The following is a 17884-nucleotide window of genomic DNA, read 5'->3' as shown; positions in this document are numbered from 1 at the left end:
GCCTTTGTCAATCATTTATACATGAATTTTGATACCCTTTTTACTAGAGTATTTGTAATTGCTACTTCTTTCAATTTCTTCCCAATATATCCCATAAAAAAATAGCTTGATTACTAAAAATAAAATCAGTAAGACCAATGCAGAGTAACAAATCAAAATGATGTCTCATTACAAACTTATCTTCATATGGATCCCATATCCCTCGGTTCCAATAGCCCATCTCTTTTCCTTTCTGCAGGGAGTGAAAACTTGAAAATATATTATTCCTTCCTCACTAGAAAGAAAGCTTCTATTTATTTTTCCAAGCTCTCTATTGAGATGTCATCCAAGAAGTAAGGTTCACTGCTGAGTCTAAATGCACTTGATACTCAAAAGAGAAATACCACCCGGAAATACGCTCGGAAATACAATTGTGTCTGTTCATCACTGAAAGTTTATCAGAAATGTAGGTGGTTTTAGCAAAAAGAAAGCATAAAATTCAAAAGCCTTTCCCAAGTCGTCTGTAGATTTGAGCTTGTGGTGACCACCAAAATGAAATGGGAAATACATCTGCGTGCTCTGGGACTTGGCAAGCCTTTAATTTCAAAAATCCACCTCATTATAGGCCTATGAGAGACAAAAAGCCTCAAAACTCATGAATGCCTTGCAAGAATCCTTCCTGTGTTTAGAAATTGGAGAGGATTCTTTTGCAAGAGAAACTGGAAAGTCCTGAGCAACAGATGACACGTTTCTGAATTTAAAACATTATAAACTTTTATGAGCAAAGCCATCAGGGCCGAGTGCTTTGTTAGGCTTCCTGCCTCAACTTCTTACCACGTTATCGGGTCTAGCAGATGAAGCACCTGCTCCCGAGTAAAATTTGTATGGTAGACCTGATTTAGGAAATCATTTATGAAATAGGAGTGAGGCTTTTTACAAACTGACAAGAAAACTTGTTTAATCTCCCTTGCCTTTTTAGTAATCCCCTCTTCAGTCACAGTCTCTCTAATTACCTGCTGTTGGACCATTTTTCTCAGAAATCTCTCCAAACCATGTCTGGTTTATTTCCCTCAGCAAATAGTCTGCTTTTAGCTAATTTTATAAAACACTCTATGTGTTTGCTGAGTGAATTTTTCAGCTGCCCTCTGGCAGTGGTGAGCTGACTCAAAACATTAGGGTTTCTGTTTTGAACATGTATCATCTGCAACTAGCTAATATTTCTCTCCTAGATTGTCACAATGACTTCATGTTCTTTTCTTGCAAATCGCTATTTTAATTGCTTTGTCGGAGTCCCCTCAGGTCACCTTGGTGGCTATGCCATTAACCCTGGACTTATCTATCAATTACAGATTTAAAAGTGTCCATGTACATATTTTGCTATCATACAAACTAAGTTATGGAAAACTTGCCTGCATGCAATTCTTAGCATTAGAGGAGTGAGGTCTTAAGATATCCTATATTGAAAAACCTTCATATATTTCCTGTTTGGGACAAACAGTGAACAAAAGAAAGATAATAGTGCTGGAATTAAACTTTCAGTGTCCGATCAGGGCTGTTCTGTGCCCTGTGTGTTATTGTCCTAAACCTCATCCACTTTCGTGGTGTATCAGAAGTTGAGCAGTTCTAGTCTGAGGTCCTTTTCATCCTGAAGAAGGATTGAAATTACCATTTCCTGCAGTGGTTTCTTGGATGTTAGCAGCAAGAAAAGTAATTCTCTTAAAGGAAAAAAAGAAGCAATGATCTCTTTTGGGAACGTGAATATTCATGATGGTGGTACAGGTCTCATCTATCATCCCTTCCACACAGTATGTGGTAGCAAATGAGAAGGAGACAAAGTGTAAGTGCTTGCTAAAGTAGGAATTGCTATTTATTAATCTCTGCTTTTGTATACTACAAAGAGAGAAGTACACTTCTGTGCTGAAATGTCTTTGTAGTTTTAAATATTTATTTCTGTCCAGGTGTGTTTCTTAGGCACTTGTTATGTCTGCCTTGAGGGATTTAAATCTGTAAGCACCATCTGTTGCTGTTTGGTGTGGACACATATGGCTAAAGAATATGATATTAGTGGAGATAGGTGTACTGTATGGCTGCTGCAGCTCATGCTACTCAATCTGTCTGAACAGAAAGTGCCCCTTTCCTTCACACTGCTGACTGATTACCATTTTGTGTCAATCTAAGAGAATAATCAACTAAACCCAAATCCTAAGCAAAAAAGCCCCACGTTTAAACTCAGTTTGTGCTTTAAAAAACATGAAAAAGGGAATGACCCCTCTCCTCCAAAAGTCTTCTGAGACTTGTACGCTAAGAAAAAGAGACTGAGCTGTAAAGTCTGTCTTAGTCATGTAGCCTCTGTCCTCAAATGAGCTGTTAATTCAGCCCTTCTAAATGTATGGGGAAACGAGATTAGTAAATGTACACCCTGAAAATATCCTTAATATATACCAGGAGTGTTTATTTAGTTCCCAGAAAAGGAGTTACATGAAGATAAGTTTGCTGTAAGCTCCCCCTGAGCCGTCCCTCCTACATTGCTCCCTGTGTGACCATCATCTTCTGGAAGAAGCTGAAGCCACAGCCTGTCTCTGAGCTCTTCCTCACAGGGCCTGGTGATAAATGAAGTGGGGACTGGGACTTCTGTGAGTCATGTCACAACAAGACGTTTCACTCTCTTTCCTTCAGTAATTTCCTTTGCCAGCTTAATTACAAAAAACACTTTTCCAACCAGCTTGCTTAGGACATAATGATAAATTGTAGTGGAGGTTTAATGTTTATTATAATTTAATGTTTCATTCAAAATTAAGTAGCACACTCCTGTAGTCCCTGGGCAAATGGCCGTATCTTAAAACCCCGCTCCACGCTTTTCAAATGACAGGCTTATTCGCCATTTTGTCTTGCAGGCCAGCTGCCTTCCTGCTTTGTTTCCAGGTCCCCCTCTTCCCTAAACTTGTTTATCTGAAATTTTGCAGTGCTGTGTTCAAAATCTGCTTCCATTGGGCCCATACATACTCTTTCCTGTGCCTGATGTTTCTTCTAGCCCCAAAGTGACCATGTCTTAGCTGTCTGTGCATCAGAAGTCTGGAGCCTGGTCGGTGCATGCCCAGATCTAAGTGAGAACGTAGTCAGCCTAAACTCCTCATAATCAAGGCATCTTGAGCAAGTGATTTAATGAAGTTAAGATCTGAATCACACCCTGCGGTGTCATTCCATGTTTACTACAGAAAGAGCCTGGGGTCACTGTGCTGGTTAGGCACACATTTGGTTAGGCGTTTAAAGTCAAATGAGATGAGACAAGACTTTGAGTCTCAGGTTTAGCCGTAGGAAGCATCAACCCTTCTAGCCTAGAGAGACATGGGCAGGTGAGTGTCTTCCACTTGTGTTGTCTCATTATCTGTGTGTTTTTCTTACTGCTCTTTGGCTCTTCTAGCAACCTTTTTTTTTGGTGCTAACTCCACAGTGTGTAGCCATCATAAACATGTAAACAAAAGCATTCACAGTTTTAACAGAAAAATAATAAAACTATTGTCTGGCTCTCCATATGTTCCTCAATCTTCCAGTAGAAACCCAAATCCAGGACATATTTATTGTTCTGGCTTAAAGCCAGAGTCTGTATTTACTTCTGTGAGTGGCTAAGGAGTTGTGGTTTTTAAATAACTGTAAGCCTTCAGTAGCATGATACATTACAACCAGAAATTACTATGTTTTTAAATTAAGCATGTGAAGTACCCTTGTGGTTTTCTGCTCTGGCCAGAGCAGATTAGCAGTGGTGCTTGCTGAGGAAGGGTCACCCTCAGCTTTCCTGGGGAGGAGCAGTAGATTGAATGGGTGAAAACTGACCCTCCTTGCTTTTCCTTAACTCTGAGATCCTTGTCCTTCTTAGGAACCAGGATGATAAGGAGCAGAAATCAGACTCAAGTATAATGGCTGAAGGGCTCTTATCACTTAATACAGATCAGCATTTAAGGGATGCAGCAAAATTTAGTTTTCTCCCTGCACCACGCAGCCTCCGACTTTCAGCCAATGAGTACAAATGAAATGTTTTTCCACAAATTACCTTTATGAGAAGAAATTACATGTTTTAATTGAGCTGCTGTTTTATTTTTGTTTTTTAATGTTTCATTTTGTATTTCCATGGGGTTTCTGCAGGCATTTTCACTACATTTTCTGGTTGGGTGCTTCCAAAAAAATCCTTATTCTAGGAAGGAAAGATCCTACCCATGACAGGTGTCGTGGTTTAACCCCAGCCGGCAGCTAAGCACCACGCAGCCGCTTGCTCACTGCCCCCCCCCCCGGGATGGGGGAGAGAATCAGGAAAAAAACTCGTGAGTTGAGATAAAGACAGTTTAATAGGACAGAAAGGAATGAAAAACAATGATAATGATAATAATAATAATATGACAATAGCAATACTAAAAGAATTAAACTATACAAAGTAAGTGGTGCACAATGCAATTGCTCACCACTCGTTGACCGATGCCCAGTTAGTTCCCGAGCCGCGATCCCCCCTCCCAGTTAACTCCCCCCAGTTTATATACTGGGCATGATGTCATATGGTATGGAATAGCTCTTTGGCCAATTTGGGTCAGCTGTCCTGATGGTGTCCCCTCCCAGCTTCTTGTGCCCCTCCAGCCTTCTTGCTGCCTGGGCACGAGAAGCTGAAAAATCCTTGACAGGAGTCGCCTCCAGAGGCTGAGGGCTTGTGTCCCTTTTCCAATCGCCTTATCAATGCCACCTTCCCTAGCAAGTGATCCTACTAAATCCAAAACACAGCACTATACCAGCTACTAGGAAGAAAATTAACTCTGTCCTAGCCGAAACCAGGACAACAGGATAAGCCTGAATCCACGAGTAAATCAAGCTGTTCTGTAGCCTAAGAATACATATGGTAATTTTGATTAGTAACTCTATATGGATAGTGTCAATGTCTTCTGCTTCCTTGAGTATGAAAAATTCTATGTTAAATCATATCTCCCATGTGTTTTACTGTTTATACGTATTACTGCTGTCACATTGCTAGGACATCTTCGTAAGAAGGGGAAAAAAGTGAGAGAGGAAATTTATTGACCAACTTGTCTCAATCAAAACCAGTATGAAAATTGGCTTTTTTCCAGATTTAGCAACATTTCCATTAGCTGTTCTGAGCATCAGCCTTGGGACTTTCAGCATAATTTTTTTTTTTCCAAGTAGGATAAAATTATGAAGAATTCAGAGATGTCTTTCATTTATTTAATTGTACAATACCTGCTGGTAGTTTTATATCCATCATCATACGAGTCTGATGTCGTGTGCCTTTAACTGCCTGTAAGACTGTAGCTGAATGAAATGTGGATTGATTTTTCTGTGCTGTTTTTTCTCCTTTTCTCTTTTCCGTAACAGCGAGCTGCCTCATTCCCCTCAGAATCTTCTGGCCACTCTAAATTCCTCATACGGCCGCAGCGTGATGCTCTCCTGGGTGCGACCCTTTGATGGAAACAGCCCTGTTCTCTACTACATGGTCGAGCTCTCTGAAAACAGTGAGTAAAGTCAAATATGTTTCAACCTCATGTTCTTCTTAATTATTCAGCCTTCTTTCAGACTCACCTTTTACCAGAGCTACTAACAAAATGTTACTGTTGTTTGCTAAATGAGAGACGGTGTGCACGAAGGGGAAGCCCTGGGTTTTACACTCAACTATTCACACGCTGAAAGAGTTAAACAACAAAAAGAGGCCTGACATGGTGGAATTGTTAGGCAGGAAAGCCTTAGTTCTACCTCCAGCATTGCCAGCCGGACTTGAGGCACAACAGCTCATTCCTCAGTGCTTCTATTCAACATCTGTAAAACAGCAGTAGTCATGTTTTATTTCTTCCCATTGTTGTCTTTTGCTCTGGTTTCATAGATGTCTCGATGCATTCAGAGCCCAAATTTCACCTGAAAAATGCAGGCAGGATGATAATATAAGGAACTGATGGTCTGTCAGAGGAACGAACTTCGATGTCAATAGGAGCTACTATCTTACCTGTATATGGGTTCATATATTTTCTCTGCTTTCCCTAGGTTATCATTTTACACCCTTCTTTTAGGTAGGTGGTTGAGGATGCTTAACTGTAAGATATCCAAATATCTAGCTTCATGGGTTACAAACCTGGTCATTGTGAATTGCCACTTCTTACAGTTTTGTCATGCTGTATGTCTGGTCCTTTGTGGCTCTCAGTTTGCAAGGTTATTCAGGGACATTGCTAATGCCTCTTTAGGAGTTGATGGAAAGATGAGGTTATATGGAAATCGGTCACCTTGGCAATACTTTCTAATCTCTGTCACCCTAGGAGCTGGAAATCCAAGCCTAACAATTGATTCTTGATGAAAAAATTAAGAGCATCACTTTTTCTGACATGTGGAAATTAGCCACTGCATAACTGAATGTGAAACAGTCCTGATTTCTGATTATCTAGAGAGTAGCGTTTTGTTTTGCCACACAGAGAGCTTGAGATGAAACTTGAGCTTCAGATCACATACAACCCTTTTGCTTTGCAGGCTGGAGTGCATAAGTTTTCGATGTGGAGGTCCCAGAACTGATGATCTTGACATCTGTTAAGCAAAGTGCAGTTTTCTAATCCTAGCAGAAATCCCAAGTCATGCCCAGGACTGCTGTCCTTTTAAAACAGTTCTTTTTGAGCAGAGACTCCTGATCTTTTGTAAGAAATGACTGAGAAAATTCAGTGTTCTGCACTCACACCCCCTCTCTACCTTTTTATCACCACTTTCTTTTTTATTTTCACTCTTCTCTCTTTCCCCTCCTATCAACTACAGGCCAGTAACTGCCTTTTTGCTTTTCCGTACCTGTTCTTTCACCCAAGGACATTACCCTTGTGTTTCATGTTTCTCAGTGGCTTTGACAATGGCAAGCTAATAAAGTCCCAGTCTGGGAACATGATGCAAAGGTACTAGAGCAGTATTTACATAGAGACAGCACAGAGGTGGCAGAACGTATGCACTTGGGTCCCGCACCGGGCTGCATTGATTGGGAAGAGTCACTAAAAGAAGAGGCAGCTCACTTGGTGCCAGGAGAAGTTTGAAAGGTCTTCAAGTGCCTTTCTAGTAAGGATGCTTTGCAGTTGTTCTATTATAGGAAAGGTGTAAATGTGCCATCATTTTGAAAATGCTATAATTCATTCACTGAAATTTGTAGAAGGCTCAGCAAAAATCAACAATAGTTCTCCAGAAATCATGCAAACAGTCCCTCAGAACTCTGCAGGTTCCTGTGAACCCTTGCTCACTCCGTGATAGATCCAATAATTTTGGGTGATGGCATTGCAGTCTACCACTGAGAGAGTCTCATTATCACAAATCATAGGTATATGTACTTCAGTAAGCTTGCAGCTGCAAAAACCAAACACAAACTGGATTTGCTGTGAATTGAGCATCTTAACTCCCAGAAATATTCTAGATCTTGCTGTCCTTTCAGTTTTCATCTTTGTCTTTATTTACTTTGCTTTTATGTACAATGTCTAAATGGTTACTTGTAGAAGTAGGACAGAGAGGAATCTAAGCCCTTGAATATTCCACTGTTGTTGTGTTCTCTCATTTCATATATTATTGCTCAGCTTTACGGATGCCAACAGAATAGTAGAACAATGTCAACAGTGACTTTGGTTTGGAAAGCTGACTTTAATGTCTGCATATTGTCACTGTCTTGTTTTGTTTTTTATTTTCTTGAAGTGTTTGTTTTTCAGAGTTATTTTGATCTCAGTAGTGTGTGGTTAATATTTAGTTTCTACAGACCTCCTACTCCTTTGGAAAACACCACCTTTCCTTTGTTCCCCTCCCCGTCCCAAGTGATGTTTGTGAACAAAGTTGACATTTGATCTTGTGTAGGTATAGTTTTGTCTGATGTGACTGTGCAAGAATCTCTCTTGGCTTTTCAAAGAAAATTTCCTTTCAGGTTTTCTGTCGGTCCCGTTTGTGCCGCAGAAAGAGCAACTGTCAAGGAGTCGGCGTATGCCCTCCGTGAGCTCATCTGCTTGCGTCTGTAGCTCTTTCACTGTCAGCAGCAGTGCAACATGCTTAACATCCTAATCCCCATTTGCTTTCATATATGTAAAGGTTAGAGAGGGACATCAGAATTATGATTTTCCAGTTAGCAAAGCTGCCCAGGAGACTTTGTTCTTAGTTCTGTGGAGTTTTAATACATGGGTTTTGCTTTGCAGTTACAGGTGCCCAAACATAGCCTCGTTTTGTTCATTTTTTTAGCTGTTTTGCTTTGAATAATTTTCTAATAGCGTTAGGATCCATTGTACGTTTTGAAGCACGTGCCATAAATGAATACATAGTAACAGTATCTGTTTCAGAGAAATAGCTGAAGAGGGTTCAAAATAAAGAGTGTAAATTTCGGGGGACTAATTACTAGCTGCATTAGAGAGAGGCGTGTCACTCCACCTGGCATGGACTAGAGCTCCTTTTCATTAATATCAATTCAGTAAAGAGATATAAAAACTTTATTTTAATTAAAGGAAAAACAGTGGCAGATCGTGCACATAAATTGCTGGAAATATGAACGACTACTCACCTAATTTTTAAAATGAATGTATTTGGCACAATGCAATAATTCTCAAATTACAAGTATTCACAGTAGACCGTGTCTGTGGGTGACTTGAGACATACGGCCTTAAACATTTGGGGGCAAATTTATAATCTAATTTGAAAAACACAGTTCCAGGGAAACACAGTCATTAAATATTCCTGCCCACACAGAGCCAAGAATGTGAACCTTAATTTGAAATAGGATTTTCAAATAAATAGTACCATGCATTGCTGTCATTTGCACTAATATAATTTTTGGATGTTTCATGACCTGTTTAGCCCCTGTTGTGATATACCTAGGAATTCCAATGAAGTATCTTCATGGAGTTAGAAGGGGATACGCTTATTTTATTCCAAAGAGGTTTAGATTTCAGGGATTAATAAAAAAAATATTCTGAATAGTCTTTTAACTGAAGAAATTAATTAATACTTAAAGAATTCTGCTGAGTACAATTAAGATAAAAGCCCATTTTTGTTTTATTGTATTCTGGGATATCTGTGCTATGTGATGTAATGATATAACTCAGATTCATCACATTGTGCCAATGAGGAGATAATAAAAGCTCCTATGAAAAGCACCCATACATGCTTAACTTAAAGTCTATGAATTGTCATCCTGAATTTGGTAGGAATATTCAAATGATAAAAATTTAACGCATTGATAAATCTTTGCAAAAATCAAAGTAAAACTATGTTGTTCATTATGACTGTGACTCAGACCTATATATGATAGTGTTAAAAGATACTTTTTCTCAGGCCATTGGTAGACCTTGTTGAAGTTCTAACAAACAAAGGATGAACCATTTAATTTTTTTTGGACTTTTTGCAATATCATATTGTCATGAAGATTTGAAAGATGAATTCAGTAAACTTCCAATACTACCATGTATGCAAAAGCCCCTGGAGAAGGAAGGAGATGGAAATGTACTCCAAACCTGCAAATATCAGCTTTCTGCAATAGATCTAATCTGTAATATCAAATTAGAAATGATTTTTGAGGAATTTGCAATTAATGCATGAATTGTAAGGTAGATAGGGAAATATAGAAGAAATGCCTCTTGGTGAGTAACCAGTGTTATTAAATGTATCACAAGTGCATCCAAAAATTCTTGATAGAACAAAAGTAATTTCTAAAAACCCCAAAATCACATTGTAAACTAGAGAGTAGCCTGTGAGATTCTTTGTTTCCAATAAATTAACTTGGAGAGGCAATCAGAGCTAATTCAAAATACCCAATATCCTTAAGATGATAGACAGCTAAACATGGAATTTTTTCAGACAGTAGCAATTACAGTGGAAAAGCAAGCAAGCAAAGCCCAGAGTACATTCTGGACAGCTTAAGTTAAATGAAGGATTAGCACAGTCTGTTCAATCTAGCAGAGGCTTATTTAATAGTTTGACCTGGCAAGTCTTTTGTCACCATGGAGCTTCTGCAGACTTCCTGGGACAGGCGAGTGACAGTCATCCCTGCAGGAGAAGAGAGTCGGTGCTGAAAATTTTATGGCATGTTTCCAAGGTCAGAATTGCTCTTCTCTACGGTAAAACAAGCTTCTCTACAATTCTGGGGTTTGTTGTGCATTTAAGGAGGGAGAACAGCCTTTTGAAATGTTTAGATTATTGATTGTCAAAAAAAAGACTTGACATTTAAATTTTAAAGATACTCTGCACACTCACTGTATCCACTGCTCCATGAGCGAGCAAATCCTCCCCAAACCACTTTCCTTTACGAATCAGAGTGCCCAGGAGATGAATAGGCTTCGTTTATATTAGTTTTCAGTTTAATCTCTCTTCGTGCCAGATCTTTTATCTTCCACCAGGAGAGGAAAAAGAATTAATAAAGTATTCTACAGATGCAGCATATAAACAGAGCAAAGCCCCAAGGTGCTGAAGAGATTAATAGGCCCTGTTGTTGAATCAAACTGCTCACTACATTGAGCTGCTTGGGTTAAGCACTCTCAGGTGGTGTTTACACTAGCAGTAAACAAATGAAGTGCTCTGGGAAATGGACCACTACCCAAGTAGCTCATACAAGGGTATTTCACTCTCTTGTTGGTGTCTGCTCTTCCATTTTCCTCAGGAAGCTGCTTCAGGCAATGTACTAAGTCAGCCATACCTTAACTTCACTTACCTTGATTTGTTATTGTGCACTCTTGCTGTAACAAGGTGAACAGTTGTTTGTGAAGTCTCAAGAGAAGCTTGATAAAATTCAGAAGGAACTAGGGTGCAAAAAACTCTTAACCAATGCTTTTCTAGTTAGCCTAGGTGTGCTTCCTCTAAGGTCTTTCTAAAAGAAGTTCAACATTCAGCTAAGATGAATTGCCATCAAGATCTTGCAGCCAAAGTGACTGTTGGTAAATCATCAACAACTGGCGAGGATGGAACTTGACTGCTGTGCAAATGTCCCTCTCCAGCATTCCCAGTATTCTGCTGTGTCAGTTTTCCTGTTAAACAAGACTTTGTTCTCGGAAAGCTGTTACTGGAATAAATATATTTTGAGTAATTCGAAGATGCGGTGTTTATAGCCCAACTGGCATCACACCCTAGAGGACTTAAACTTGCTAAGGAATCTGCCAGAAAAGCACTAAATTAGTGGTTTGCATCTTGGTGTGAAGTTTAGCAGCCTTCCACATTTGGGACATCTCATCTTCATTTTCAAGCAGACGTCTAGGTGACCTGCCAGGAGCTGCAGTGCACTTCTGATGAGCAACATGCACAGATACATTGCCAAAATCTACAGCTAGCTCCTCAGTAATTTCCAGAAGTGTTAGTAATTTTGAGCAGGGAGCATGAAAACAGCTGGTATTATTTAAAAACTGAACAAATCTTTAAATTGGCTGATTCCATTGCTGTATCATTGCAACACAGACCAAATGTCACCTCTCCCTGACTATTTCAGTCATGACTTCGGGGAGAATATGTGACACCAGGCTATGAAGAAAAGAAGTCAGGATATTTAATTTTCAATGTTTCATTCCTGACCTCTTTGAAAACTTGAAAATGTAATTTGGGCATCAGAGGAGCTCGGTATGTCAAGTATGTGAACTGACAATGAGGGTTTTATAGTGCTGCCAGGGCTGTTTATACCAGGGAATCTTCCTAGGAAATGATTAGACCAAATGCCAGGTACTATCTCTGGAAAAAAAATTGCAGGCATGTAGAATCTGCAGCAGAAGCTTTCTCAGGTCTTAGAGCAAAGGGCTGATTTGGCAGAGAGAGTCACGCTTCTACACCTGCTTGCAAGCTGGGTAGGAAGATATTCCAAACTGACTATGAATTTCATTACAGTCCTTCCACCAGAGCCACTCATGGGTGTGGTGGTGTAATGGCCTGCCAAACAGATGGGTTGTGAAATACACAGCCCATCTGTCTTTATCATGCTTGTTTCCTCTTTTATTAAAATGTTAATGAATATAGTTTTTATTTATTATGCCATGACATGTGCAGCATCACTTTCCAGTAGACAAATGTGCAATCTGCATAACCGTGTGGGCTGACAGGAAGGTTTCTTCTGCTGAAAGGAAACTTCTTCCCAAAGTTCCTCTGAGGAAAACAAGCACAAAGAGCTCTGAGCAGTCAGAGGCGTTTTCTCACTTCTGCAGGGCTTTTAACAAGCGCTTCCATCTTTTTTCACATGTAAATTATTCCAACAGATTCTCCCTGGAAGGTTCACCTATCAAATCTTGACCCAAAGATGACCGGTGTCACTGTGAGTGGACTAACACCAGCCAGAACCTACCAGTTTAGGGTGTGTGCGGTTAACCAGGTGGGAAAGGGCCAGTACAGCTCTGAGACCAGCAGGTACAGTAAAAATAAATATCTGTGTACTAAAGGTACAACAACCTAGAATTATTGGGAGGAAAAAACTGCTGATTGTTTGTGAATGAATAAAATAAAGTTATCTTTTGCACAATAATTGGGGAACGCAGCAGTTAGCATTACCCAGGCCTCTGGAGAGTGCTCTGCAGCTGTCAGTAACTGGTGATAATGGCAAAGAGTGGATGCAGGATATCAGCACACAATGGGAGAGGTGCCTTCCTATTTCCAGAGTATCAGTTGAGCAGAATCTTGGAAATAATTTTTTGCTCTTGTGCTAAGCCACAGCGGTTAGCCTGGGAAGGAGTACAGCATTCACCCAATCATTGCAATGTCACTTCTGGAATTCACCCAGATGCGACATAGAAGGATGGCTTCATCAAATTTAGTTTCAAATGCATCCCCCTTCTTCTGTGAACCAAAGCTTGCTGTGAGCTTGAATTGCAGAACAGCTGAACTCTAAATGGCTTTTTCAAAATGTAAGAGTTTGATATGAAAAATATTGAAAGAGCTGAAAGAAACAATTTGGAAGGAGTCACAGACACTGGACCTGAGCTCTAACTCATTCAGGCTTGTAATCTTTTTAAAGAGTTGTAGCAGCCTGGGTGATTCAGAGAGAATAAGGTTACCTCAGCTGTCTGTCTTGTTGCTTGCTTAACTGATTTCCTATTATGTTGATTTGTTGTAACTATTTCATGCATGTCTTCAGCAGTTTGATCAGTGTTATATTTCTTTCTAGTCATCAGACTTTGATAAAAGAAACTGGTTCGCATGGGGTGGATACATGAAACAGAAAGGTTATCTATCATTTATTTCAACACTTACCTCCATCACATTCTTTTGTACTTAGGTTGATGCTACCTGAGGAGCCCCCCAGTGCCCCACCTAAAAACATAGTGGCCAGTGGGCGCACCAATCAGTCTATCATGGTCCAGTGGCAACCTCCTCCTGAGAGTGAACATAATGGAGTTCTTCATGGGTACATCCTAAGGTAAGCAATTTCCTAACCTGGAAAGTCTGGACATAGATCCGTGTGTGCATGAGGGAATTCAGAACGGTGTGACTTAAGAGTGTATTAAAAACTATTTCTAATACCATTAAATATATTAGTTATTATTATTTACAAATGCTGTGGCTGCCCTGGTTTATTACAGATGAGAAAACACCTCTGTTCAAGTGGCCACAAGGGTGCAGGCACTTAAATTCTAGCCTGTCTATACTAGAGAGTCAGTGAGCTGGGGTCTGTGTTAGCTACTCCGAATGGACTGCCTGAGTGGACTAGCTCCCTATGGAGGCTCTCAACATCCAGATAGCTTTTTCCCATTTTCAAAGTGAAGTGAAGCACCAAGTACTAAAAGTGTTCACATGGGAAGTTGGTACAGTGCAGCCTGTGCATTGCAGATGTATATTTGCTTATTACAATCTCAGCTTCCTGCTAGAAAGGTTAATTAAATTTATCAAAGACACAACAGGGCTCCTGCACTGTGGAAGAGCAAGAATAGAATCAATAAACTTCGGGTTTGTGCCAAACAAAATAGAGAGAGGGAATGACAGGTCGGATGCTTGATGGCAGACCTTGATTTGGTTTTGAAAATCAGTCGGTTGAGTAAGATTCTTTCAGCCCCGCCCGTATTTATTAATGAGAAACATTCAGGCACGTAACTGGGAATCCTGAATACATCCAGTCTTTCTGCTTACACAGGATTTATTGTGTTGGAAAGGGTGTTGCCGCAGTGAGAGACTTTGCAGAGCATTTCCCTTCTGTAATTTTTTGGGACTCAGATATTCACTCCTGCCCAATTCAGCTACAGCTTACTTGCTCATTTGACATCCTACATATCCTGCAGTGCTAGCAGCCAGCTAGGGCTGTACCTTTAGTAAGGGAGGCATTACCTAAATTAGAGGTTTTGTGGGAAACTCCCAAGCATTGCACCACCACTGACATATTTCCAAGTCATGGTTACAGCCTATTTTAGGCAGGCTGCTGACATTTTTAATACAGTGTCCAACGGACCTGCTAGAAGACAACTAAATGCTACAGTTTAAATGCCAACATCCTGTTCATGCTGTGCTCCTACTTTTGCTGGCATGGATTGAAATGCTTTTCTGATGTTAAGAGTGTTGGTGAGCTCCCAAAATAGTGCTGGTAAGTTCCTTCTCTCTGCAGGCAGAGTTGAAGTCTGTTAATCTCCCTGTCACCTGCACAGAGCCTATTACGGTGGTGAGCCACTTGTGCAAGTGCCTGCAGTTTTAAGAGCTGGACTCAGTTTCAAAGCTGTGCCAGTCATCAGTGACAGATGGGAAAAGGTGCTTTAACTTCTGTCTATGGCTAGAATCTTGTCATGAGACTTGGGTGACTATTTGCACAGGGTACAGTTCTTTCCTTCAAACTGGTCTACTCGATGATAGGATTAATTCCTTAGCTATTCCCAATGAGTCTTACCCAGTCTCAGCATTAAGTCCTTTGAGAAAGCAATCCCATAGCCTCCTACTTCTGGCAATCTGTTCTGTTTTCTCCATATAATGTTTTCAATAATGTTTAACTTAAGTATTTTCTACAACATCTATCAGCATAATTGATCCCTGTCCTCGCTGTAACATCTCTTTCCATTTTAATAGAGCGTAATCATATTCATTATGCTCAATCTGTGAACATTTTTGTTGTCTACAAGCTTTGTCTTGACTACAGAGCCGAGAAACCATTTATTCGACAGGAATTTAAGATTATCATATAAAAGCACAACTGTCCCAGGTAATAAACCTGGCTGTTCTTCCAAGTCAAACTCTGTGGTCACAGCAACATGGGCTGAAGAAATGTATTCCTGCACTGATTTCTGTAGAATTAGGGTATAACAAAATGAAACCCACCGTGCATCCCAGAGACCCAATGCTCAAGATGTGCAAGATACTAAATTGATGGAACACCTGATCTTTAAAAGTGAAGGTGCACTGCACAAGTCGTATGGAGTATACATCAAAGTCCATGGTGAGAAAAATCATGAAGACATGACATTTCTGAACTGGCCTCCTTCCTCTGCCCTTTTTCTCGCTGGCAGTATTGCATTTAGAGGACTGCCATGCTAACAGCATAATAGATTAAATCACAGGAGCACTCTGCACCTTGTCTGCTAGGTGCGAGACAAAACACTGCTGCACAAAGAATTGACTTTGCCAGGAAGCATACACCCTTCACAGGAGACAAAAGAAAGAAAAAGGTAGATATTGCATGAAGCAGAAAAAGATCAAGACGTTCAATAAACTCAGCTGAAGGCTGATATTTCTTTATTTCCATTTGTATTTCATAAATGGAATCACACCAGTGTAGCATTACAAATATTAAGTATGCCAAAATATGGTCAGGCAAGCAGCTCCTCAGCAGAAAATAGAGGGGTTGTCAGTGATTAAGAACTGATCTCTTTATAAGAAGACTTTAGAGCAAAATCTATGGCTGAAATACACAAAGTTGTCTAGTCGTAGAAATTGCACCAATTTAACTTAGACGAATTTAAAATCAGACTGTAAGTTGTCAATGAAATTGTTCTGTGTCAATAAGCTTTTGGTGATTACTGTGAAGCAAAAGATGAATAAGAGTGCATAAAAGCTGGGTGGTGAATAAAAATACAAATGTTTCCATGTTTGTCTTTTTCATGGAATAGCAATGCCTTGTGCTCCTTACTTGGCCTCTGTTTTTCTGATTTTTTTTGTGAATTAGCATATTGTAAGCATCCATCGTACCATTTTCCTAAAGGAAGGAAAACAAACAGTATCATTCACATTCACAGATTTGCAGGGTTTGTTTGTTTTCTATAATTTAGTTGTTCTCCATAGTTTCTCGGCCTAAAGAGACACATCAAAGGGGCTCTGTTTTCTGCAATACGGTTTTTACATGGGAAAATATATTCAGTGTTTCAGCTTCCCGTGTCTCAGCAGAAAGTTTGTCAGGATGTTTACCACTCATCTGTATTTGGTACAGCCCTTCTCCTGGCACTCCAATGCTTAACCAGTCCTTCAGTCTCAACTATATTCCATCCTTATTTTAATCATCCTGTGAAGTAAATCCTGGTGCAAGCCACAGATGGCAATGCCTGAGACTCTAGAAGGTCAGAGCCCTCTGAGCTCTTCCTTTTCAGATTTCAGAGGAGAAGGAAAAAAACGTTTCTCAAGCTGATTTACAGCAGCACCCTGATAAAAATCACATCTGGGCTATTTTTTCTACTAAATCACAGCTTTTACTAGACAAGCCACATTTAAAAAGCTGTAATTTTTCTGCAACCGTAAAACAGAATAAAATACCCATTTTGTTTAGCCCTGAGCATGTAATCTTGCTAAGATCAGATTATAAATACTACAGCAGTCAAACATGATATGGTCTTATCAGGAGTTAGTCTGTTCTTTCTGATTGTTTTTCATTATTCTTTGTATAATTCTGCTGTAAAAGTTTGCATATTGCCTCTTCACAAAGGAAGCTATTTTGCTAGTCAGGATATTTGCTATAATTGATACCATCTAATTAACTAGCAAATTTTTCTTCCCATATGGTAGGTATCGCCTGGCCGGCCTCCCTGGAGAATACCAGTACAAGAACATCACCAGTGCAGAAATTAACTATTGCTTAGTGAAAGACCTGATCATTTGGACCCAGTATGAAATCCAGGTGGCATCTTACAATGGAGCTGGGCTGGGAGCGTTCAGCAGACCTGTGACAGAGTACACTTTACAGGGAGGTGAGCAAATCGGACCAATATATCCTTTATAGTTACAGTTTATGGCACAGTTTCCTAAGGAGGAGATGCACTCGCTGACAGTCCCACCTAACAACTTGTAAAATAAATGGTCATTTCAGTCAAATTTGATAGACAGCTTGGGTAGGGAACACCTACAAATTTCAAATGCCTAAGTAGAGACAAGACGAGACTCTGCTACTATCTCTGTAGAAAAAGCTGTGAGTGAATTCAAAAATTATCTATTTTTGTTGACCCTCGTGATGGCATGTTACCACACTTGCAGGTCAGAGTCGGCCGCAGCATAAGTAATAAATAGAAATGCTGAAGAGAGCTGGGGTCCCGTGGAGTGGATTTATAGGACATGTGACAGGCAGGGGCTGAGGTTACTCTGCCAGGAGAGTCAGAGAGAATATGGCAGGGAATTGGGTTTATTGTGGTCAAGATATGCAATATGCCGCATATGCAATATAGGAGACAAAAGCTGAGTAAACCAGCTGCATTAATTCCGATAATCACAGAATACCTTGTTTTAGAAATATGGAATAAATTGTAAGGAAACTGTAGGGAGAGAAATACGGCCTGTGGAGAAAGAGTGTTTTGTAGCATTTCAGGAATGGTGCAGACATTTGCAAAGAGGAAGATAAAATGATCTTTAAAGCCCTGATTTTTATGCTGCAGCTCCTCCACACCTTTCTGGTAAGTGCTTTAAGAAGAGTATAAATTACATCAACAAAAGGATATGTAATTACTTTTTACAACCAGTGTAAGGCATGTTTACACCTCTAGATTGGTATAAAAATCCGTAGGAGAATTAA

At 39.9% G+C, this 17884-nt stretch overlaps 1 protein-coding gene across 2 annotated transcripts in view; it reads left to right on the top strand.

Moving 5' to 3' along the window:
• Positions 1–17884, top strand: part of SDK1 (sidekick cell adhesion molecule 1) — a 413144-nt gene that overhangs the window by 282462 nt on the left and 112798 nt on the right. For both annotated transcript variants that reach the window (XM_050905714.1, XM_050905715.1), the window contains 4 exons: positions 5350–5486; positions 12183–12330; positions 13196–13336; positions 16888–17069. In XM_050905714.1, the coding sequence (XP_050761671.1) occupies positions 5350–5486; positions 12183–12330; positions 13196–13336; positions 16888–17069 (608 nt within the window). The remainder of the gene's footprint in view (positions 1–5349; positions 5487–12182; positions 12331–13195; positions 13337–16887; positions 17070–17884) is intronic.

Source organism: Gymnogyps californianus, chromosome 15 (genome assembly GCF_018139145.2).
Source record: "Gymnogyps californianus isolate 813 chromosome 15, ASM1813914v2, whole genome shotgun sequence".
In the NCBI taxonomy this organism is placed as follows: domain Eukaryota; kingdom Metazoa; phylum Chordata; class Aves; order Accipitriformes; family Cathartidae; genus Gymnogyps; species Gymnogyps californianus.
The sequence above is the reverse complement of the archived record's forward strand: the minus strand, read 5'-3'. Positions and strand labels throughout refer to the sequence as shown.